Source organism: Leuciscus leuciscus (assembly GCF_965113295.1).
Source record: "Leuciscus leuciscus genome assembly, chromosome: 25".
NCBI classification, from domain to species: Eukaryota; Metazoa; Chordata; class Actinopteri; order Cypriniformes; family Leuciscidae; genus Leuciscus; species Leuciscus leuciscus.
In genome coordinates, this window is record NC_138724.1 from 27,244,139 (window position 1) to 27,269,631 (window position 25,493).

The 25,493-nt window shown below is 37.5% G+C and overlaps 3 protein-coding genes across 6 annotated transcripts in view; 2 read left to right on the forward strand and 1 right to left on the reverse strand.

Annotated features, from left to right (window-relative positions):
- The first annotated feature begins 63 nt into the window (after window positions 1-63).
- Window positions 64-16,330, forward strand: cd151 (CD151 molecule). Of its 4 annotated transcripts, XM_082159967.1 has the most exons (9): window positions 67-208; window positions 2,127-2,211; window positions 3,435-3,626; window positions 7,223-7,297; window positions 7,613-7,633; window positions 7,956-8,060; window positions 8,880-9,038; window positions 15,642-15,728; window positions 15,822-16,330. In XM_082159967.1, the coding sequence occupies exons 2-9, from the start codon at window positions 2,128-2,130 to the stop codon at window positions 15,879-15,881; spliced, it is 783 nt and encodes a 260-aa protein (XP_082016093.1). In that variant the 5' UTR covers window positions 67-208; window position 2,127; the 3' UTR covers window positions 15,882-16,330. The 4 variants fall into 4 exon arrangements, with proteins under 4 accessions (XP_082016091.1, XP_082016092.1, XP_082016093.1 ...); XM_082159965.1 differs by lacking the exons at window positions 15,642-15,728; window positions 15,822-16,330 and adding an exon at window positions 10,142-10,907 and having other exon boundaries at window positions 64-208; XM_082159968.1 differs by lacking the exon at window positions 7,613-7,633 and having other exon boundaries at window positions 69-208.
- Window positions 16,331-16,475: 145 nt separating this feature from the next.
- gatd1 (glutamine amidotransferase class 1 domain containing 1) lies at window positions 16,476-21,699 on the forward strand. The gene is made up of 7 exons (XM_082159969.1): window positions 16,476-16,717; window positions 17,094-17,170; window positions 17,262-17,367; window positions 17,451-17,558; window positions 17,632-17,723; window positions 17,804-17,897; window positions 20,875-21,699. The coding sequence occupies exons 1-7, from the start codon at window positions 16,666-16,668 to the stop codon at window positions 20,988-20,990; spliced, it is 645 nt and encodes a 214-aa protein (XP_082016095.1). The 5' UTR covers window positions 16,476-16,665; the 3' UTR covers window positions 20,991-21,699.
- chid1 (chitinase domain containing 1) overlaps window positions 21,404-25,493 on the reverse strand; it is an 8,445-nt gene continuing 4,355 nt past the window's right edge. The window contains exons 8-13 of the mRNA XM_082159964.1: window positions 24,928-25,020; window positions 24,743-24,844; window positions 23,795-23,947; window positions 22,258-22,338; window positions 22,047-22,089; window positions 21,404-21,958 (exon numbers count right to left, since the gene is read on the reverse strand). Of these exons, the coding sequence (XP_082016090.1) occupies window positions 21,860-21,958; window positions 22,047-22,089; window positions 22,258-22,338; window positions 23,795-23,947; window positions 24,743-24,844; window positions 24,928-25,020 (571 nt within the window). The 3' untranslated portion in view covers window positions 21,404-21,859. The remainder of the gene's footprint in view (window positions 21,959-22,046; window positions 22,090-22,257; window positions 22,339-23,794; window positions 23,948-24,742; window positions 24,845-24,927; window positions 25,021-25,493) is intronic.

Sequence of the window (25,493 nt, forward strand, 5' to 3'; positions counted from 1 at the left end):
TGTCACTTGTCCTGTATCGCCCTCTCTTGGCGCGTTGTGGTATTACTGCAGTGCGCAGTATGGCGTGAACTCTCTGCGCATGCGCGAGGCGAGCAGCGCAACACATACGGACAGAAGGACACGGACACCTGGAGTAAAAGCGGACTCTCAAACATAGTTTTAAAATCAAGATCTAAAGCAGGGAGAGTGATTTAAACACGTCCTTCAGGTGAGTGCGTTATTTTAAACACGAGTACTGTTATTATTCTTATGAAATCTTACGTTTGCTGGTCATAAATGTGAAGTATTTGTGTTATGGCGTGATTTATGAGTTTATATATATATATATATATATATATATATATATATATATATATATATACACACATATATATACACATATATATTCTGTAACTGCAATTTTAACCTAAGTAGGCTACTGTACCGTCCTAGTGAAAACTTTTGCTTTTCTTTAAAAGCTTTAGAAAGTTAAAAATAATGATTGTTAAACTTAAAGATGCACTTTATAATTAGATTCTTGTATTCTGATACACCTTCAGTTGCAGGTAACAGGATCTGTAATAAATTCCTCAGATTCTTCAGATGGTGAGGAGGTGTGACAGACTTAAAATGAACCATGGAGGCATGAACACAATTCAGTTTGAGACTCAGATGATGCTTTGAAAAATACACAACTCCTAATAATCTATGCATATGACCAGACTCACTATTCAGACACATTTGGCTACCATAATATATTGCACTGGGGTAATTCAAAGAAAATGTAGAATTTTAAAAATATATATTATTATTTTATTATTATTATTTTGTTTTTAGAAATTATGGATCAATTACAAAGGGTATAAAAAAATTAAATAAATAAAAATTCATAAAGAAACTTGTAAACTGTATACACTTTAATTATTATTATTTCGCTGGCCAAAACAAATTTGTAAAAATATCATATAATACTGCATGTTTAAGCACTAATAAAAAAAACAAAAAAATAAAAAAAAACGAAACAGTTTAAAAATGATGTGGCTTTTTTATAAATGAAATTTATAAAATAACATAGTATATTATTCAGGTTTAAACATTTAGAAAAATATATATATAGAAATGAAAAATATATATTTTAAAACATATATATATATACACACATATTAAGTGAAAAAATTAAAACAGTTTAAAAATAAAAAAGTTATAAAATAACATACTGTAAAATATTGAAATTTAAAAAAAAATTAATATAATATATAAAACAATAATATTTTTTAGCACTTATGGATCAATTACAAAGGGATCCACGAAAACACCTCATTACCTAAATATAATAATACAGTTTAAATATTATTCACTATTTATTTACTGTCAGCATGTCAGAAACAGGCATGTGTAACAACAACCCCTGAGCTCATCCGAGGACGAGTGGCGTCTGTGTCCCAGACGCAAGACGTGTTAGTGTTACTCATGCTGGATCTGGGTGAGGTTACAGTAGGAACACTCTCTCCCTCTCTCTGTGAGTCACTGTAGTGGGAGCTCAGCTTCCCGGATCCACACCCAGAGTTTCCTCATCTGGCTGCACACATTTATTTACTCTGCCATGGAGAAAGTATTCACAACAATAACTTGCTACTTATTCAAGGTCATATGAATACAATAATAAAATCAAAATACAATTTTGCATATAGAAAATATTTTTATATATACACTACTGTTCAGAAGTTATTTATTAATAATATTTTTATTCAGCCGCAATGCATTAAAATTGATCAAAAGTGACAGTGAGGACATTTATATAATGTTACAGTAGTGTATATACATATTTAGCTTCTTTTCAGTTTCTCTTAATGAAACTCATTAGTTAAGTGTTTTTTGCTTCGTTTTTATTAAATCAAATGATAATTTCTTATTTCTTTCATATGAGTTTGGGATGAAACAACATGTCCTGAATGTGTTCTTCACCCATCAACCATAACTCACTGAACTCTGCCTCGCAAATGTCAGTGCTATCATGTAATGTTATGTTGTGTGTAAGTCCTGTCCGGTCGGCCTGTAGTGGATAAAGAGCAGATGTTGAGCTGAATTCATGGTTTTTCTCAGACCCGTCGGGTTGAAAGGGTTAGTCAAATCTCTTACTGTTTCAGGATGGCAGAAGCAGAGGAAAAACACAACAGCTGTGGGACAATATGCCTGAAATACCTTCTGTTCATCTTCAATCTTCTCTTTTGGGTGAGTTTATGCTTTTCGGGTTTATGAGTTATGTTTTGATCATTATTTTTATCAAATACAACATATATATATATAGGCCAAAAGTTTGGACACATTACTATTTTTAATGTTTTTGAAAGAAGTTTCTTCTGCTCATCAAGCCTGCATTTATTTGATCAAAAATACAGAAAAAAAAATGTAATATTGTGATATATTATTACAATTTAAAATAATTGGTTTTCAATTTATTATACTTTAAATGATCATTTATTTCTGTGATGCAAAGCTGAATTTTCAGGATCATTACTCCAGTCTATCACATGATCCTTTAGAAATCATTCTAATATGATGATTCATTATCAAAGTTGGAAACAGTTCTGCTGCTTAATATTTTTTCATAACCTGTGATACTTTGATGAATAAAAAGTAAAAAAATTAAAATTAAATAAAAAATAAAAAGAAGCAAATGTTTTAAAAATAGAAATCTTTTGTAACAACAATATTCACTACTGGTCAGTAATTTTGTTTCTTTCTTTTTTTGAAATAAATCAATACTTTTATTCAGCAAGGATGTGTTAAATTGATTAAAAAAAAAGTGATAGTAAAGAAGATTTATATTATTAGAATTTATTTTTTATAAATGCAGTTCTTTTTAACCTTTTATTCATCAAATATATTAGGCAGCAGAACTGTGTCCAACACTCATAATAAATCAGAATATTAGAATGATTTCTAAAGGATCATGTGATCGACTGGATGTCACATGTGACACTGAAGACTGGAGTAATGATGCTGAAAATGTAGCTTTGCATCACAGAAATAAATTATTTTTTAAAGTATATTCAAATTGAAAACCAATTATTTTAAATTGTAATAATATATCACAATATTAAAAAAAAAATCTGTATTTTTGATCAAATAAATGCAGGCTTGATGAGCAGAAGAAACTTCTTTCGAAAACATTAAAAATAGTAATGTTTCCAAACTTTTGGCCTGTACTGTATATATATATATATAATCATTATTTGATCAAATCGGAAAAATGGCTAAAATCACCATGAACTGGTTTATGCTTCTTCTTCTTTTTTCTTAGCAGGCTAAACGTATTTGTAGTGGAAATTCAGAACTGTTCTCCTTTCTAAGCACAAACAATTTTGATGCAAATTAAAAAGTAGAAATAAATAAGATCTGAATGCGAAAATAGGCCAGATTTACTGCACAGACGATTGTACACGTCCTCCCAGCTGGCAGGTGGCGCTGTGATGGCAGTGGGAATCTGGACTCTGGTGGATAAAAGCGACTACATCAGTCTTCTGTCCTCCAGCACCTACATGATCGCTGCCTTCATCCTGATTGGTGCGGGTGCCGTCGTCATGTTCACCGGGATACTGGGATGCTGCGCCACCATCAGGGAACAAAGAGCTCTTCTTTTAGTGGTGAGAGAGCATCATGGGTAACGCAACCACAGACAGCTCATTTGTCCACAAGTCACCTCCACGAGTCGAAGATTCGCTTATATAACAGTGCAGGATGAGTTACGTGTGAAAGTTTCATATTTATAATAAGTGGTTTGTTCAGTTAACTAACCCTAAAGGTTCGTCCCAATCCGCGTACTAAAGGTCCGAAATTCTCGTCTGAAACTTTCGTCCGTCATAAAAAATCCGGATAGGGTTCGATTTTCTGCGTTTTTCACATCCGTAGCAAGTATTTTGAATGGTGTTTTGACTATTCAGAGCAAACGTGCCACACAAGCCCTGAAAAGTGAAGCCAAAACGTCTCGATCGCCCCCCAGTGACTGGTCCTAGTATAGGTCATAAGCCCCGCCTCCCCGTGTTATTCAACGGGACTTGAGACCAACTAAACAATTTAATTACACTTCAAATATCTTTCTTTCTGAAGGTGGTTTCTGTCATGTACTGTAGTTTTTATCACGCTGATGTAAGTTCAAGTGTTTGATTTTAGAAAATAAGTTTGTTTTTAGTGTGTTATTTGATCCTATAAAAACGGTGGTGTGACGTCATGATTGACAGCTGTGATTGACAGGTTCTCTGAGCGAAGTAGTCACTGAAGCACTTTTTTCGGGATCTTCGGAAGACTGAGGAGATTGGAGCTTTAAATTTAATATCTAAATTTCTATAATTAATTATTTCACACCGAGAGTGAGGGCGGGGCCTTGATTTCGCGGCTTTACTTCCTGCTCACTACTGCGCAGGTCTGGTCCCGAGATCGCTACTGCGCAGACTCAAGCCCCAAGATGTCAGCGCCATATCGGGACACTGGCGGCTTCAGTTCTCACCAATGGAAGAGAGCGAAGGGGCGTCGTCCATATTTTTTTACAGTTTATAATTCAGAGCCACCGAATGATGAATACGCCACTGTCCTATGCCGCTTTGTAGAAGTGGGTTCACACTGAAAATTCCAGATAGAAAAAGTATACTTTAAATATTCGGATGATGCACTTAACTCTCTGGTGCTGTTCGGTCATTTTTTGACCCAAATTAATTTAATTTTTTCTAGTGGACGTGTTTGGTACTGCGCCCAAACAAAATCTTACTGAAAGCAAATTTTTTGAGATATCAACCTCAAATACGGAAAACAACTGGTTTAGATTTATGGATTTGATTTTCTCACAGTTTTAGAGTAAATCATGTTTTGAAAAATATGTATTTCATATAAATACGAAAATAGTCCATCTTTTTTACTATTAAAATAAACATAATCCTCTGGTTCTGTTTAGTCATTTTTGACTGAAAAATTTTACGTTCGTTTTTTTAAATATATTTTTTTACTTCATCTGAATGTTACGAAACTTGATAAAGGTTTTGGTACTTGTTATGTGAACACAAAAAAACAAATCGCATTGGAAACGGATGGGAAGCGAATTTCATCTAGTGGAAATGTTTTGTACTGCGCACAAACAAAATATTAATGAAAGCTAATTTTTTGAGATATCAACCTTAAATTTGGAACACAACTTGTTTAGATTTCTGGCTTTGATTTTCTCACAGTTTTAGAGTAAATCATGTTTTGAAAAATACATTTTTCATATAAATTTGTGAATAGTAGTTTAATGCAAATTTTAAGTAATGCAAAGTTTAATGCTTTTTTCATAATAATAAACATAACCTTCTATAACTTATTTAAGTTTCACTTTTTTTCACTTCGGCAATAATCTGCAAAGTGTCTTCTTTAAAATAGACCAAAATTAAGTCTGTGCTCCAAAGCGTTCTAGGTTTACGGCAGTTTAAGTTAGATATTTAATTTTCAGATCCACGCTCAAAAACAGGTAATAAATGGATAATAACTCTTCCATAAATATAATTTAGTAGCATAAAATTCCCTAAAAATACAAAATATTGCATAAAAACATAAAACTAAAATAGAGTACATTCATTTCATTAAAAAAAGTAACCTTTTATTTTAAGGTGAAATGAGATACACATCATTACACATAATTACTATAGTAATAACAATAAATTATGCATAACGACAACTAACCCTAAACCAAAGCCTAACCCTAACTCTATAGTAAGTACATGTAGTTAATTATTACCCAGTACTTATTTGAGTAAGTACAATGTAACTACGTCACCTTAAAATATGAAAATATGAAAAACAACCAACAAAAGCCATTTTAACATCGGAAGGAAGCAAATGGGCTTCACCCTATAAAAACTTCTGGAAACTTCCGGCTGAATCATCTCTGTTCAGGCTGTGATAAGATTGAGCACAAAAACCTCCGCCAGACTTTACTTTGAGTGAAATATTTTGAGTAATGTAAACATGGGATTATAGTGGGCAGATTTAGCCCGTTTGGATTCCTGCACACAGAGGCCAGAAATTATTCTGGAAACAAGCAGTCACACCAACGTGTGTACTAACTTTCTAAATTAGTTTGATCGTGCTTATATGTGTGTCACTATAGTTGTCTCAAAGCTGTCATCATATCTGATTTAAATAAAGACGTGTGTATCTTTAAGAGGTCAGACTTAGAAACTGAGTCACGGCTGAGGAATGACGGGCAGCAGAGAGAGAGAGGGAGTATAGAGGAATGAGAAGGGAGTGAATCCAGAATAGAGGAATGAAATGAGAGTGGTGGGCTGGGGAAGGAGAGAAAACAGAGGGGAAACTCAGAACAAATACAGGCAGAGAGAAAAATAATAGTGCTTTTGACCTTTATCAGCTGTGTGCAATTCCTCAGATGCCATTTCTTCACTTTTTCAACAAGTGATAGATGAGGTTCTTGAAAGAACAATCATGCACATATTTCAATTCTGTTATTATTTACTCCCCCTCGAACCGAACCTGGGCAGAGTTGTTCAAAAGTAATCTGATTGGATTTCGCCTATCAAATCTTGAAAATGGTTTGTAAAAAAAAATAATCTGAAATCGGATTAGAGCACAAAATACAGTCTTGGTTTTGATTTGGATCCAATCATCAGTTTGTGTTGTTCAAAACTGTTTAGTAAGATCGGGATACCAATGATCCAAAAAATCAGGATTATCCTGATCCCAGCAGAAGGGTGGATTTCAGGAACAAAATTTTTATAAAACTTTAAAACTTGTAAAAAAAAATATATACACACATTATTATAATTTTTTCTCTTGATTAGTTTAACTGTTCAAGTAATAAATTAGAAGTAGTCTTAAGTTAAGTTAAGCCTTTCGGTAGCCTACAGTAAAGTAAAAAATAAAATATGGCGCCATAAAATAATCCACAATCAGCTGTGAATATCAAACAAAAATATTATATTTAATTTAAAGGGTTCATTGGCACAATCATAAGAGATGAATTAGTCAAAAGGTCTTTGCGAGCGAAAACAAAGTTTCTCTGTGAACACTACGGGGATTTCCGGATTTTGGTCTGGATCAGGGGGGATCCAATGCAATTTTGCTTTGAAGAATCAGCGCAGAATCCTGGATTAGCAAAACCTGGGATTTCCAAATCCAGATAATTCTGATCCACACTAAACTGGGCTCTGGTATCCATCCAAATATGTTTATTATTGAAACATTTTTTTTGTCCCTACAGTTCTGTGTCCTGTTGTTGATCATCTTCCTATTGGAGATCACAGCTGGAATTTTGGCCTTTTTCTATTATCAGGAGGTAAACTCACATTTAGGATGAAGAATAAATGCTATTGGGTGAATTGTCTCTTATTCTGTTAAACACTTTTATGCTCAAAGATGCAACATCTTTATATATGCATGCAAATAACAAGTTGATAAACATGGTTGTAATATTGCCATGAATATCATAGGAATGTAATATGCCATCCAATCCACATTCTCCTCAGATTCACATTAAACCCACATACACATGTCGAGTGTTGTATGTTTGCATGCTCTCCATCCACTTTCCTCCTTTTCCATCTTTATAAAACCCTTTGTCTTCTTCCTCCTTTTCCTCCTCTTGCTCCAGTGTTTTCCTCTCTGCTACCAGGTAAACAATTACGTAGACAAAAAAGAAAAAAGAAAAGTTATTTTTATAAATTACTGTAATTTACTCATCCTCATGTCATTCCAAACAAGTATGCTGTTATATTTTCCGTGGCTGTATTAACATTATTCCGGAAAATAATAACATGAAGTTTGGAATGACGTGATGGTGAGTAAATAATGACAGAGTTTTCATTTTGGATGATTTTGATTTCTTTAATATATGGGACTTTACTTTGTATCTATGAAAACAGACTTTGCTATAGCCTATAGAGTACGCTTTATAGATACAGCTTGTGGTCTGATGGATTTCTCTGTGATCGCAGCTGAACGCTGAGCTGAGAGCCGATCTGAAAGAGAGGATGGTGGAAAACTACCAGCAGCCTGGACAAGAGCACATCACGAGAGCCATCGACAGACTCCAGCAAGACGTAAGACGGTCATCTATCTGTCTATCTGTCCCACTAGACCCTAGCAACCACCCAGAGCACCACAAGTCAAAACTCTATTATCCATGGCGAAATTGATTTTTAACAATAACTTATAGATTAGGGATGCACCGATCATGATTTATCATGGCTGATTTTTTTTTTTTTTTACAAGCAAATGTGCTGATTCTGATACCAGTTGCCGATTTTTAAGCAAATGTATTTGTTCATTTGCTCTATTACAGGCCAAATTGGCCTTAAACACAAACATATCTGTTGCCATTTGGAAGCCAATGTACTTTAATCATGATCCAAACGAAGATGCTACATAGATGTAGCATAAGAAATTGTTTTTGATTTTAATTAGATTGTTTAATTTCAAGATTTAAAGCAACAAAAAAAGGGGGGAACGCACTATGGCACTCTATAGCAGCTGCTTAGCCATGTCATAACACCCTCCCAGAACACCTTAGATACCAGAGAGCAACTACCTGGCAACTATCTAGAACACCTTAGAAAACTTTTAGACTTCTAATCTGTTTTAAACTGTTTTAAAAAGCCCACATTCAAGATCTGTGACAACATTTTCTTTAACGATAATAATTCAATGAACTCTTTTAAACAGCTTTGAACTTTATAGTCTTACAAAACCATGACAATGAAGGCTTTTGAACACAATTTCTCAGTCTCTGAGCATGTGAGTTTATGCATCATAGCCTCAGACTCCACAAGCCCATGGGAAAGCGATCCACCGGTCACAAGAAGAATGAACTCTTTTCTTGTTCCCGTGCCCCCTCCCTCTCCATCTGTTTTACGATGCAGCTGAAGTGTTGTGGCAGTAACAACTCAGCGGACTGGAGGGACGGGGCCTGGATACAGACGCCTGGTGCTGACAGACGCCTGGTGCCCGACAGCTGCTGTAAGACCCCCACAGACCACTGTGGACTCAGAGACCACCCATCCAACATCTACAAAGTAGAGGTACATTGAGATAAATACAAAGTTCTGTCATGAAAATCTAGATAGCGCATGCCGATTGGTCCTTAACTCAATCTGCTTGCAATCCCATCATTCTCAATGGGGCACAGCTGATTGGTTCCTGCTGTATCAGTAGCCAATGAGCTCACTGCTCAACTTTCAAATACTGGTCAGAGTTTGCTGTAGCAGTTGCAGCACGCTTTCAGAAACCTTCCATCTTCCCCAGCTCCACCTGTATAGATCTGCTACGGGTAATTCATGTACCTGCTCTGCGGCAGCAATAACAAACAGAAGCAGCAATAACAGCAGTAACAGAAATAACCAACAGCAGAAGAAATAACAGCAATAACAGCAGCAACAGCAATAACAGCAATAACAGTAGCAATAACCAACAGCAGCAGCAATAACAGCAGCAACAGCAATAACAGCAGCAATAACCAACAGCAGCAATAACCAACAGCAGAAGCAATAACAGCAGCAATAACCAACAGCAGCAGCAATAACAGCAGCAGCAGCAGCAATAACCAACAGCAGCAGCAATAACAGCAGCAGCAGCAGCAATAACCAACAGCAGCAGCAATAACAGCAGCAGCAGCAGCAATAACCAACAGCAGCAGCAATAACAGCAGCAGCAATAACCAACAGCAGCAATAACCAACAGCAGCAGCAATAACAGCAGCAACAGCAATAACAGCAGCAATAACCAACAGCAGCAATAACCAACAGCAGCAGCAATAACAGCAGCAACAGCAATAACAGCAGCAATAACCAACAGCAGCAATAACCAACAGCCGCAACAGAAATAACCAACAACCAACAGCAGCAGCAATAATAACAATAGCAGCAATAACCAACAGTAGCAGCAATAATAACAGTAGCAGCAATAAATAACAGTAGTAGAAATAACTAACAGCAGCAGCAGCAATAATAACAGTAGCAGCAATAACTAACAGCAGCAATAATAACAGCAGCAGCAATAACAGTAGCAGCAATAATAACAGTAGCAATAATAACAGTAGTAGAAATAACTGTAACGGTCACCAGCTGGAGTGCCCTTGAGAGCCACCAGAGGGCACTCCACACCGGACTATCATATTTACTCACAGACCGCCCTGGTCGCCTGCACAGCCTGCTCCGCCCTGGTCGCCTGCACAGCCTGCTCCGCCCTGGTCGCCTGCACAGCCTGCTCCGCCCTGGTCGCCTGCACAGCCTGCTCCGCTCTGGCTTTCCGTATTACCGCAGTCTCAAGGTCCTCTTCCGCTCCACGGACCTGGCCCTCCATCCCGCCCCCGGATCCGCCTCCGGGCCACCTCCCACCTGGACAGTTTTTGAGCGTCTGGAAGCCGCTCTTTGGGGAGGGGCTATGTAACGGTCACCAGCTGGAGTGCCCTTGAGAGCCACCAGAGGGCACTCCACACCGGACTATCATATTTACTCACAGACTACAATTCCCATCCTGCATCTACCTGGACTGATTACTTCATACACCTGCACTGCACTGATTACACACACCTGCACCTCATTCACACACACATAAAAGCCACTTCCACACTCCACTTCTCTGCGAAGTATTGCATTGCCACGGCCTGTAATTTCTGAGCGTTTACCCAATTCTACTGATCTAGTTGCCGACCTCGGATTGTTATCTCACTACTGCCTGCTTGCTGCCTGTCTTGACTTGGATTGCCCTTGGATTATTGTTTCTTGCTGCCTGCCCCGATCTCCTGCCTGTTACCTGACTACTCTCTGTGTTGATCTCTGATTTCCCTGTTCTGCTGTTCCCTGACCCCAGCCTGTTTGACGTTCCTTCAATAAAGCTGCAAATGGATCCAACTCAATCTCCTGTATCATTACAATAACTAACAGCAGCAATAATAACAGTAGCAGCAATAACTAACAGCAGCAGCAATAATAACAGCAGCAGCAATAAATAACAGTAGCAGCAATAACTAACAGCAGCAATAATAACAGTAGCAGCAATAACTAACAGTAGCAGCAATAATAACAGCCGCAGCAATAAATAACAGTAGCAGCAATAACCAACACCAGCAGCAATAATAACAGCAGCAGCAATAAATAACACCAGCAGCTATAACCAACAGCAGCAGCAATAACAGCAGCAGCAATAACCAACAGCAGCAGCAGCAGCAATAACAGCAGCAGCAATAACTAACAGCAGCAGCAATAATAACAGTAGCAGCAATAACTAACAGCAGCAATAATAACAGCAGCAGCAATAAATAACAGCAACAGCAATAACCAACAGCAGCAGCAGCAATAATAACCAATAGCAGCAATAATAACAGCAGGAGCAATAAATAACAGTAGCAGCAATAACCAACAGCAGCAATAATAACAGTAGCAGCAATAACAGCAGCAGCAATAATAACAGCAGCAGCAATAACCAACAGCAGCAGCAGCAGCAATAATAACAGCAGCAGCAGCAATAATAACAGTAGCAGCAATAATAACAGTAGCAGCAATAACAGCAGCAGCAATAATAACAGCAGCAGCAGCAATAACCAACAGCAGCAGCAGCAATAACCAACACCAGCAGCAATAATAACAGCAGCAGCAGCAATAATAACAGCAGCAGCAATAACCAACAGCAGCAGCAATAATAACAGCAGCAGCAGCAGCAGCAGCAGCAGCGATAATAACCAATAGCAGCAGCAGCAATAATAACAGCAGCAATAACAGCAGCAGCAATAATAACAGCAGCAGCAGCAATAATAACAGCAGCAGCAATAACCAACAGCAGCAGCAATAACCAACAGCAGCAGCAATAACCAACAGCAGCAGCAATAAATAACAGTAGCAGCAATAACCAACAGCAGCAGCAATAATAACAGCAGCAGCAATAACCAACAGCAGCAGCAGCAGCAATAACCAACAGCAGCAGCAATAACCAACAGCAGCAGCAGCAATAATAACAGCAGCAGCAGCAGCAGCAATAATAACAGCAGCAGCAATAACCAACAGCAGCAGCAATAACCAACACCAAACACCAGCAGCAGCAATAACCAACACCAGCAGAAGCAGCAGCAATAACCAACACCAGCAGCAATAATAACAGCAGCAGCAGCAGCAGCAATAATAACAGCAGCAGCAATAACCAACAGCAGCAGCAATAACCAACAGCAGCAGCAATAACCAACAGCAGCAGCAATAAATAACAGTAGCAGCAATAACCAACAGCAGCAGCAATAACCAACAGCAGCAGCAGCAGCAATAACCAACAGCAGCAATAACCAACACCAGCAGAAGCAGCAGCAATAACCAACACCAGCAGCAATAATAACAGCAGCAGCAGCAGTAGCAGCAATAACCAACACCAGCAGCAGCAGCAGAAATAACCAACACCAGCAGCAACAATAACAGCAGCAGCAGCAATAACCAACAGCAGCAGCAGCAATAATAACAGCAGCAGCAGCAGCAATAATAACAGCAGCAGCAATAACCAACAGCAGCAGCAGCAATAACCAACACCAGCAGCAATAATAACAGCAGCAGCAATAACCAACAGCAGCAGCAATAATAACAGTAGCAGCAATAACAGCAGCAGCAATAATAACAGCAGCAGCAGCAGCAATAATAACAGCAGCAATAACAGCAGCAGCAATAATAACAGCAGCAGCAATAATAACAGCAGCAGCAGCAGCAATAACCAACAGCAGCAGCAATAACCAACAGCAGCAGCAATAACCAAAAGCAGCAGCAATAACCAACAGCAGCAATAAATAACAGTAGCAGCAATAACCAACAGCAGCAGCAATAACCAACAGCAGCAGCAATAACCAACAGCAGCAGCAATAACCAACAGCAGCAGCAGCAATAATAACAGCAGCAGCAGCAGCAGCAGCAATAACAGCAGCAGCAATAATAACAGCAGCAGCAGCAGCAGCAGCAGCAATAACCAACAGCAGCAGCAATAACCAACAGCAGCAGCAGCAATAATAACAGCAGCAGCAGCAGCAGCAATAACAGCAGCAGCAATAATAACAGCAGCAGCAATAACCAACAGCAGCAGCAATAACCAACAGCAGCAGCAATAACCAACACCAGCAGCAGCAATAACCAACACCAGCAGAAGCAGCAGCAATAACCAACACCAGCAGCAATAATAACAGCAGCAGCAGCAATAACCAACACCAGCAGCAGCAATAACCAACACCAGCAGAAGCAGCAGCAATAACCAACACCAGCAGCAATAATAACAGCAGCAGCAGCAATAACCAACACCAGCAGCAGCAGCAGCAGAAATAACCAACACCAGCAGCAATAATAACAGCAGCAGCAGCAATAATAACAGCAGCAGCAATAACCAACAGCAGCAGCAGCAGCAATAATAACAGCAGCAGCAGCAGCAGCAATAATAACAGCAGCAATAACCAACAGCAGCAGCAGCAATAACCAACACCAGCAGCAATAACCAACCCCAGCAGCAATAATAACAGCAGCAGCAATAATAACAGCAGCAGCAATAACCAACAGCAGCAGCAGCAATAATAACAGTAGCAGCAATAATAACAGCAGCAGCAATAACCAACAGCAGCAGCAATAACCAACACCAGCAGCAGCAATAACCAACACCAGCAGAAGCAGCAGCAATAACCAACACCAGCAGCAATAATAACAGCAGCAGCAGCAATAACCAACACCAGCAGCAGCAATAACCAACACAAGCAGAAGCAGCAGCAATAACAACACCAGCAGCAATAATAACAGCAGCAGCAGCAATAACCAACACCAGCAGCAGAAATAACCAACACCAGCAGCAATAATAACAGCAGCAGCAGCAATAATAACAGCAGCAGCAATAACCAACAGCAGCAGCAGCAATAATAACAGCAGCAGCAGCAGCAGCAGCAATAATAACAGCAGCAATAACCAACAGCAGCAGCAGCAATAATAACAGCAGCAGCAGCAGCAGCAATAATAACAGCAGCAGCAATAATAACAGCAGCAGCAGCAGCAATAATAACAGCAGCAGCAATAATAACAGCAGCAGCAGCAATAATAACAGCAGCAGCAATAATAACCAACAGCAGCAGCAGCAGCAGCAGCAATAATAACAGCAGCAGCAGCAGCAGCAATAATAACAGCAGCAATAATAACAGCAGCAGCAATAACCAACAGCAGCAGCAGCAATAATAACAGCAGCAGCAATAATAACAGCAGCAGCAGCAATAATAACAGCAGCAATAATAACCAACAGCAGCAGCAGCAGCAGCAGCAGCAGCAGCAATAATAACAGCAGCAGCAGCAGCAGCAGCAATAATAACAGCAGCAGCAATAACCAGCAGCAGCAACAACCAGCAGCAGCAATAATAACAGCAGCAGCAATAACCAACAGCACCAACAGCAGCAGCAATAATAACAGCAGCAGCAATAATAACAGCAGCAGCAATAACCAGCAGCAATAATAACAGCAGCAGCAATAATAACAGCAGCAGCAGCAATAACCAACAGCACCAACAGCAGCAGCAGCAGCAGCAATAATAACAGCAGCAGCAATAACCAGCAGCAGAAATAATAACAGCAGCAGCAGCAGCAATAATAACAGCAGCAGCAATAATAACAGCAGCAGCAGCAGCAGCAGCAGCAATAATAACAGCAGCAGCAATAATAACAGCAGCAGCAATAATAACAGCAGCAGCAGCAGCAGCAGCAATAATAACAGCAGCAGCAATAATAACAGCAGCAGCAGCAGCAGCAATAATAACAGCAGCAGCAATAATAACAGCAGCAGCAATAATAACAGCAGCAGCAGCAGCAGCAGCAGCAGCAATAATAACAGCAGCAGCAATAATAACAGCAGCAGCAGCAATAATAACAGCAGCAGCAGCAGCAGCAATAATAACAGCAGCAGCAATAATAACAGCAGCAGCAGCAATAATAACAGCAGCAGCAATAATAACAGCAGCAGCAATAATAACAGCAGCAGCAGCAATAATAACAGTAGCAGCAGCAATAATAACAGCAGCAGCAGCAATAATAACAGCAGCAGCAATAATAACAGCAGCAGCAATAATAACAGCAGCAGCAGCAATAATAACAGCAGCAGCAATAATAACAGCAGCAGCAATAATAACAGCAGCAGCAATAACCAACAGCAGCAGCAGCAATAATAACAGCAGCAGCAGCAGCAATAACCAACACCAGCAGCAATAATAACAGCAGCAGCAGCAGCAATAACCAACAGCAGCAGCAGCAATAACCAACACCAGCAGCAATAATAACAGCAGCAATAATTTATTTTATTGAATTTCTTTTATTCCCCCATTCATAAAGCTCTTTTATTGCTTATGTAGTTCTCAATTATGTTTTATTTGAGTATCAACTTTTCTTCTCCTCAATGTTCTCCTTAAGAATTTGGATTTGAAAGTATTTGATGAGAAATGTTTGAGTTCACATTGAGATCTCTGACTTTTCATTGCATACTTTGCTAAATATTTTGTCGCATTATAAATGTTTTCAATGTGAGACCAAAATGAAATCTCTTGAGATTTTTTCATCTCAGACTTTGGTATGTTTGCAAATCTGACAACATTTTAAGACCCTGCTGAGATCTCTCCTTTAAACTCTTTTTTAAATGTCTCTCAGGGTGGATGTATATCCAAACTAGAGGAGTTTATTCTTCAACATCTGCTGATTTTGGGCTCAGTGGGTCTTGGGATTGCATTTATTCAGGTGAACAACTCTAATATAAATCTAGCAAATATTTTTACTCATATTTGTACTTTTTTGTACCTTTTAACCTTTGACCTTCTCTGTTTGTTCCAGATTGTTGGGATGATTTTTACCTGCTGCCTGTATCGAAGTTTGAAAGAAGAAATATACTGAGAGAAAGACACTTTATTCCCACCAACACCAAATAAGCCTTCCTGCTGTCTTCAATGCTGTCTGTTACTGTGTGGTTTTAATGTGTTGTGTGTCATGAATATGATGGCGGGTCAATATGTCTTGGCTGCAGGACAGTCGTTCTGGAAAGGGAACTTTACATTGTCTTGTTTTAAGCAAAGATTATTGATGCAACGTTTGTTAAAAGTTTGAATTTTGCAGTACAAATAAATCAGTGGAATAATAACGATTGTTTTGTTCCTGACAACACATGCCTTCCATTATTGTATTAAACATACTTTCCAGTTACAGAAGTAATTATTGGCACAATACCAGCATTAAGATGGCTTGTAATGTTTATTAGAAGATAACGGAAATCTTGAAATGACATGAATTTCTAAATGCTTTGTGTGTAACATTTGTTCTATTAATAAAATATTCAATTTAATTTATTTGCATAAGTTGGCAGTGATGTTTAAGCTGTTCACTGTGTTTGTAGATTTTCTGTATAATTAATAAAATAATGGTGTAAAATGTGCAAATCATACGTCGGAACTACTTACCGAGTAACTGTTTTACCCGGAGCTTTAATACCAACGGACACATCAAAACAAGCAGCTGATCAAATGATCTAAGTTTCTGTTTTTATTGCCATTTCAATGGATTTATAACACTTGAATACATGCATTTAGTAGGTTATTGTTGACGTTAGTATTGCCACTATCTCTGGTTAATGGTCAATCTCTAAAAACAGAGAAAACTGTAAATTAGGCGATATAAAGCGTCTATGATGACATCTAAACCTACATGTCTGATAGTGGCCAGTTCTGCATCTGCAGGTGAGACTCAAACATCACGTCAAATCAACGTTAACATGCATAGTTTGTGTACAGTTACAAAAGTGCCACAAGCGTTTCCCCAGAATATACAATTTCCATGCTATTTAAATACATTTTATATCGTTTTCTTGTTTGTGTTATTAAATGATTTTAAATGCGTCTTTTATTTTTGTCTATTTGTTTTATTTTATTTTGGCTCAGGAAAGATCTAGTATTTTGGGCATTGTTTATTTCTAATTTTCTATACTAATTAAATTTGATGGTAAAAAAAACAGATGGTGGTAATATCATTGCACTTTTCTATTTTTAAATTAAACTTTAAACACTGATGCTTTTGTACTGTTTTCTGTTTATTATGAATGTGTTTTCCCTGCAGGAGTTTCAGCTCGATCGTTCAATCAGTGTTTCAATTTGTGCAGTTCCGTGTTTAACGTGCAGACAGCGACACCTGGCGTGAGGAAACACACACTGCATCATCTATAAATAACTGTTTATTCATCCACATAAGCCTCAGTTTGCTGGATGTCACACTTTTGTCTCACAGGGGAAGACCATCGACTTTGCAGGCGTGGATGACAGCACGGCCCGATGGGTGCAAGAGTTCAGCGTCAAATCCTACGCCAGCCCGGCCAAACTCGAGTCGATTGATGGTCTGAAATCTGTCAAAAAATTTTTTTTTTTAACTGAGTGCACAGGTGCATTTATAATAATCAGGATGTGTGTTATGTTTCAGGTGCCCGCTATCAGGCGCTGTTGATTCCCGACTGTCCGGGAGCCCTGAATGATCTCGCACACAGCGGGTCCCTCGCACGAATCCTGTCCCACTTCATTTCTCAGCAAAGTGAGGGTGTCTCTTTGCATCTCAAATACTTAGAGTTGTGAGATTGGTTTAGCTGACGTCTGTGTGATTGCAGAGCCCGTGTGTGCTGTGGGACAGGGTGTAGCTGCTCTCTGCTGCGCTACAGAGGAACAGAAGTGGATATTCAGAGGATACAGCATGACTGGGGTGAGTGATAATGTCATGTGAATCAACAAACTGTGGATTTATGAAGGAATAGCTCATGCAATGTGATGTTTTTTGTACAGCCCTCTGTGTTTGAGCTGGTACGTTCTCCAGAATTCGCCAACCTGCCGCTTATCGTGGAGGATTTTATCAAAGACAGTGGTGGATCTTACACAGGTGGGGTTTCTTTTAAATCTATTAAAGGGAAAATTCACATCAAATCCAAACCTGTCTGACTTACTTTCAACCATAAAAGTCATGCACTATATTGCTGTATTTCAAGTCTTCTGATAGCTTTGTGTGAGTGACACCTCGAATTTAAGTTGTTAATAATTAGGACTGGGACACAAATCTCACGGTCAGATTTCAATTCACAAACTTGCAATTCGATTCTTATCTTGATTCATTATTTGGATATATATCAAGTACAGTGCATGTAATTTTTTCTCAAGGACATTAATGCTGAAGGTTAGAAATTAACAACCGTAGTATAAAAACATTTAAATTGCACATAAGGCAGTTTTTATAACAATAGCTTTATAATAATAACCTTTTATTGAGATTGTTATAGTTTTTTTAAACCAACATTTATGTGGCTAATATTTTGTTTTCATGATGTATTTATTCAAACTATTGATAAACCGGTTAAGTTAAAACTATTAATATGTAATACATTGCATATGTTTATCAAAATGCTCCTTTCTAGAGTTATTTTTTCTAGTTTACTAACGAGTTAATGGACATTGAATGGCTCTTATGAGGTAAATGTAAAGTTGTGTGACATTGTTTACTTCACAAGCTGTATTATTGACGTCTTTTCACGGCTGAAACACACATTTATCGATTACGAGACATGATCAATTTGTACTGTAGTTTTCAACATACCTTCTGATGTTTCATGTTTATTTGGTGCTGTAACTAGTAGTAAAGAGGAAGAGGATCATTTCATGTCCCGCTTGAACTGTTGACGAAATCCATTTCGGGATTTTAATCATTCTCATTTTGATGAAATGATGTCCATCTTAGTCTAAACTGCTTTCAGTTTATGCCTGAACAAAACGTCACTTAATATTATGTGTAGCGTGCCTCGAATCCAGTAATGGCGCGTTTCCACTGAGCAGTACAGTACGGTACGGTACAGTACGGTACGGTTCGGGTCTGTTAACCATGATCTGGCTAGCGTTTCCACTGCCAACAGTACCCTTACTTGATGGGCGTGGTGTTTCGATCGACGTCATTTTCGCGCGAAGAAGAACATAGTAAACTACAATGGATGACATATACAGCAGATCTTGTTCTTGCTCCTCGACATGTTTGTCACAAGAAGACAAGCGCCGACATTAGGCTTTTCTCAATATTAAGTACGCAAAGTTTGTACTTGCCATGTGCGACTCCTACATGCAAATGGTACAGCGCGTTCTTAAAAGGTCACTCAGCTCGCTCTGCTACTCCGGTTATCTCTGTTACTCTGTATGTACATTTTAAGCAACAATAAAACGAAATATGTTATAAAACACTACTCTGCCTCTTTTCGTTTTCATTTAAATAAATTAAACATTATAGGGACACAAATGTGGTTCATGCACAACGCATATTGATTATTCACTGCACGTTATACGTTATTCTATTTAACGTTATAACAAAACGAAATTTAAAACACAACCCTAACGTTACCTCTTTTCGTTTAAATAATACAAATAATTACACATATTACAGGCAATATATGCATTTGTACAAATGTTGCAATAAACATCAGTGTTAATCTTGTAATAAGAAAATGACAAGAAACCATATTTCTTTTTGTAAAATTTCAGTTTTATCAATAATAGCCAATATAAAAGTTTAAGTAAAAGGTACAAGAAGCTATACAATAAGAAATAAAGCAAACAATTCAGTCAAATGTCCAAATGCTGCGCTCTAATCTAACATTACAACAGTAAAGTTAAATACAAATAGCCTATAATATGAAACTAAACTTAGCCCTCGGCCAAAACGATTGACAGGGAACGAATTATATATTCACGAGACCAAAGATCGCCCGTTAGGTCTGCACAAGACGAATTATTATATCTCATGTTTAACCACTACCGTCGGAGTCATCGGCGAACGTCAGAAGAACTTAGCCGAGGAAAGGCTCATCCAGCCGGGAAACATGAGCGCCGAGCGCCCGCTGATCGCATGGATCTCACAACCGGGGAAAAACAAATAATCTTTATAAATAAACCACAGATTTGAGCTTTAAACAACTACATTCTCGCCTGAAAAACTCTTAAAATTACATTTCGTGACACAGTAACAGTAGTATTATATTAAACTGTATATTAAAAAATGGCGCTTCTTATGTTGTCATTCCCCTCGTCGTAGCACGCGCAAGTGACGATTCTCTGTCAACCAATCAACGTCCTGCAGTGAGTCTAGCTCCACCTTTTAGTACCGTACCACTGTGCTAGGTACCCCAACGGAAGGGTACCCAAAAAGTGGTACGGTACGGTTCGGCTTTTTGGTACCATTCTCAACTTTTGGCAGTGGAAACGCAAATAAAAGGGTACCGACCCGTACCGTACCGTACTGTACCGCTCGGTGGAAACGCGCCATAAATAGCAACTTTGTTACTTACAATTTTAACCGTTTTGGCGCTCATAATGTGACGTCACGTGACAGATCAGTTCAATATTATGTGTAGCGCATTATGAATTTGTCTAAAGGTGTGATATTTGTCTTGTGAAGCATTGCTGTTGTATGCTGATATGCTGGAATCAATGTTTTTGAGTCATTTATTTAAAAAAAAGAAAAAAAAGTGTAGTGCATTATGTGATCTGTCACGTGACGTCACCTTAAGAGCGCCAAAACGGTTAAAATTGTAAGTAACTAAGTTGTTATTTATTGGATTAGAGGCACGCTACACATAATATTTAGTGACGTTTTGTTCAGGCATAAACTGAAAACAGTTTAGACTAAGATGGGCATCGGTTCATCAAAATGAGAATGATTAAAATCCCGATGGATTTCGTCAACTCAGCCCTATTAATAATGTCCCCTTGCCTAGTAGATGTAGATGATGACAGAATAGCATTTTGGGTGTACTCTATCCCTTTTACCACATGCTACTGGTTATTTATGTGAAGCATAAATGAGTTAATTCTGTCCCTCACAGCGAGCATCGAGGACGCCGTTCATGTGGTCCTGGACCGCCATCTTGTGACCGGGCAGAACACGCAGTCCACATCAGCGGCCGTCAACAACCTCATTCTTCTGTGCAATTGCAGATAAACGCTTCAGCTGTTCAGAAGAGAACGAATTCACAAGAGCCACCTTCACGAAATCTGAACCAGATGTTTTATACTATTGAAAGCACATGTATCCACAAATATACATTCTTCACTCCAAATGCATTTCTCACACCAAAGTTTAGAAATTTCTGACTTAAAATTCAATGTGTTGTCTACAAAATATGAATGTTTAATTTGAATGCTTGAAAGGAGCACACGATGATTTATAGATTTAATGGATATCAAAACATTACACTGTAATAAAAGGCTTTATTTTAAATAACTTTTTTTTCCAGCCTGGAACATTTGTACTAAAAAGCTCCACATTTCAGCTATTAAATGTACCAGTCATCCATTGTTAGTGTAAACGTGATTATTAATTATATTCTTTGTTTATTGACAGTGTGTTGTTGGTAAAGCTTGACTTGTTTTCAACATTCCTTTAAAGTGTAAGATGGGTAGTTTAACACAGGAAATGCTGTGGTTTTTCATATCACGTATGCAGATCTACAATGATGTGTGAAAAGGAACAACGAATCAAGAATTAACAACTGTTTTACTTTATCTTTTTAACTGCTGTAATGTTTTGCTCCACAAAAGGAATCACTTCTGTAATCTGCAGTATTACAAACAATGCAGTATGAAAAAACAAATCTGTACCAATGAATTAATAAAAATGGTATTCCTGAATAAAATAAATTGCATTAAAATACTGCTTCTCTGTTAAGAATGCACTTCATAACACGTAATTAAAAAATAATTTTATTGGCATGCTCAGCAACAGTATTGTCATAAATATCATGAAGTGCTTTGATAAATCACACTTTATTATTTGGAAGTAGATCGAACAGATGTAAGTCAGTTCACAGGTCACAAAAGGTCATAGAAATAGTCCAGTCCTTGTCCCAATTCCCACATGGAAATTCCTGTTCCCAGTTCAGTTGCCAAAGCGATACGAAGCTGGAGAAACTAGAGGAGAAAAAGAGCCAGAACTGAATAATACCCACAATTCACTTTGATATTTTGTACTATTATATGGCACTATTGTCACAGTTACCTTTAAAGTGGGATAGTAAACAACATGCTTCAATCCGTTACTCCTGAAACAAAAGAAAGACTTGTTCTATAATAATATCTAAATGTTTTATTTTATTGCAACTAAAAATGTGAATCATAACAATAAGCATCTTTTGACAATCAGAATTGTATACTTAGCATCTTATTGTGTTTAATCAGATTACAAGCTTTGAGTCCAGTGAGTGTTTAACCTTTTATAATTGAAGAAATGTTCTCCTGTGTTTTCATCCCATTGCAGTTTGGGTTTCACTTCCTTCAGCAGTTCAACATACCTGCGTGAAAATTAAGATTAAAAATTAACTTTTGTCAATGATAATTAAGAACTCTCACTGTCATCTTTATAAGTATTTAATTTAATTTTTTTATACATTTAAATTGTCCATTCAACAACAAAATGAGAATTACTTTGACTAATGTAGTAAAAATTAGCACTAAATCTTCAAATCTTTCAGTTTCAAGGAAATCTTATGAAAGCTTGATTCCGTCAGAGAATTTAAAATAAAAAAGGTAATTGCGACTTTTTATCTCAGAATTCTGACTGCAAATAAGACTTCATAATTTGCTATTGTGAGTTTGTATTTCAGAATTACGAGAGAAACTCAGAATTGTGGGGGGAAAAAATCTGAATTACTAGATATAAACTCGGAGCTTCCACATCACCATCAAAAAATTGTGGGATAAACTTGGAATTGCGGAAAAGTCTGAATTGCGAGATATAAACTAGGAATAGCGTAAAAGTCATAATTGCGAGATATAAAAACTCATAATTGTGGGGAAAAAAATCTTAATTGCTAGATATAAACTCGGAATTGCGGAAAAGTAAAAATTGTGGGATAAACTTGGAATTGCGGAAAAGTCACAATTGCGAGATATAAACTCATAATTGTGGGGGAAAAAATCTTAATTGCGAGATATAAACTCAAAAGTGTGGGGAAAAAATCTGAATTACTAGATATAAACTCGGAATTGCACAAAAGTAAAAATTGTGGGATAAACAAGGAATAGCGGAGAATTGCAAGATATAAACTCATAATTGTGGGGAAAAAAATCTTAATTGCTAGATATAAACTCATAATTGTGGGGGAAAAAATCTGAATTACTAGATATAAACTCGGAATTGCGGAAAAGTCAAAATTGTGGGATAAAATTGGAATTGCGGAGAAGTCTGAATTGCGAGATATAAACTCATAATTGTGGGGGGAAAAAATCTTAATTGCTAGATATAAACTCGGAATTGTACAAAAGTAAAAATTGTGGGATAAACTTGGAATTGCGGAGAAGTCTGAATTGCGAGATATAAACTAGGAATAGCGTAAAAGTCAGAATTGCGAGATATAAACTCATAATTGTGGGGAAAAAATTACTAGATATAAACTCGGAATTGCACAAAAGTAAAAATTGTGGGATAAACTAGGAATAGCGGAGAATTGCAAGATATAAACTCATAATTGTGGGGAAAAAAATCTTAATTGCTAGATATAAACTCGGAATTGTACAAAAGTAAAAATTGTGCGATAAACTTGGAATTGCGGAGAAGTCTGAATTGCGAGATATAAACTCATAATTGTGGGGGGAAAAAATCTGAATTGCTAGATATAAACTCGGAATTGCACAAAAGTAAAAATTGTGGGATAAACTTGGAATTGCAGAGAAGTCCGAATTGCGAGATATAAACTCAGAATTATTCTGACAGCCATGATTCAGATCAGCGGGTGATGAAGCGTGTACCTCCCGCCCAGCAGTGGCTCCGCTCCGCCGTGGCTGCTGAAGTCCAGGCCGTACAGGTTGATTCCCAGCAGGATCTTGTGTCTCCACTGGTTGTGAGGGGCGAGCTGAAGCACACACTCTCTGACCCAGGGCAGCGGAGAGCTCGGACCCGGCCTGAAACACAGCCCATGTTAATGCTTCAGAAGAACTCGTGATGCCTGGACCAAAAGTCAAGCTGCAAGACGCATGTTTAGTATTTACAAAAATGCTGAAATGAAATTAGTTGACATTCAAATTTCACTTAAAAATATTTTAAAACAGAAAACGTGTATTGCTAATGTATAATGTAATGACGGATCACCATTTAAAATATAAATCACACAGATTAATACAATATCTGTTAAAAGAAACTTTAGGATATCAGCCGATATTATTTGTCTTCATATTGTAAACTGAAAAAATTAATAAAAATAATTATCTTACTCTGTATTTATGTAAAATATCATAATATATAAGTCTTATTTTCAGAAAAATTTTAAATGAAGTCTTTACACTTAAAACAAGAAAATATCTGCCAGTGGGGTCAGAAAAAATAAACTTGTTTTCCCTTTAAATTTTTTACCCATTCGCAAATAAGTATTTATTTATTTACTTAGTTTTGATTAGTTTTTCAGAAGACAGTAATTTTCCTTCTCAAGCAAAATGATGTGGTTTTAAGAATGTTTAGATATTTGTAACAAAATAAGACAAAAATACTGAGGAAAAACTACATTTAAGTATGTGAACAGTACAGATGTATAACATCAGTCGTCATATTGCCCAATGGCCAAATATGAAACCATATCATAACAAAAACAATATTTATCAGTATCACCGAAAGTTTTTTTTTTTTTTAATAAAGTTTATAAACATAATAAAATGCTTTTGACACAGAAAAATGACATCAAAATCCCTGTTTGTGTGTCTGACCTGCCAGGTCCTGAGTAATCGTACGTCATCAGACTGAAGGCGTCCACCACAGGTGCCAGTTTCTCAAAATCCTCCCGGCCGAACATGCCAGGCTGACCCGAGCTGAACACGACACAAACAACAACAGATCAAACTCAGTGCACAACGAATGCTGGGATGGAAAGAGAAAAAGCCTTGTTATGTACCCCGGCGCGACTGAAGGAGGGATCACCAGCACACAGGTCAACTTCCCAGCATTCAGAGTCTCACACAGGTGTGTGACCAGGTGCACCAGCTCACTGTAACACAATCACACACACACAATACAGATCCAATATCAGAACATGCTCATGAAATCATCTTATTGTGGTCTTAATATGTGTGATCTACTGCGATCTACTGCTTAAAACTAAATACTACAGACTCTAGCCCTAAAAGATTATCAAAAAACAAACAAACAAACAAACATCTTTTAAGATTGAAGTTTGATCAGTTTTAGTAAGTTGCTGAAAGCTAATGAGTTGATGGAAAGCTAATAATTAAATCATTAAAACAAATAATTAAATCATAAATCATAATATTTAAATAAAAACAAAAATCTAAATAAAAACTTTTAATAAAAAATAAAATAAAATAAAAAGTTATTGGTTCACCTTCATGAACCAACACCAACATCAGAGAAACGTGAACAACTGAATATGTTATTAAATTATTGAAATATGATTTTGGGTTTTATTTTTATATTTTTAGTTCTCATTTTAATTTTAGTTTA

Bases quoted from the DNA above. Each gene is read 5' to 3' on its own strand.
- gatd1 (XM_082159969.1), top strand. From the start codon at position 16,666: ATGATGACATCTAAACCTACATGTCTGATAGTGGCCAGTTCTGCATCT. The intron at 17,171-17,261 runs GTGAGGAAACAC...TTTGTCTCACAG, and splicing joins TGCAGACAGCGACACCTGGC to GGGAAGACCATCGACTTTGC. The intron at 17,368-17,450 runs GTCTGAAATCTG...GTTATGTTTCAG, and splicing joins CAAACTCGAGTCGATTGATG to GTGCCCGCTATCAGGCGCTG.
- cd151 (XM_082159965.1), top strand. From the start codon at position 2,128: ATGGCAGAAGCAGAGGAAAAACACAACAGCTGTGGGACAATATGCCTG. The intron at 7,634-7,955 runs GTAAACAATTAC...CTGTGATCGCAG, and splicing joins GTTTTCCTCTCTGCTACCAG to CTGAACGCTGAGCTGAGAGC. The intron at 9,039-10,141 runs GTACATTGAGAT...ATTTACTCACAG, and splicing joins CCAACATCTACAAAGTAGAG to ACCGCCCTGGTCGCCTGCAC.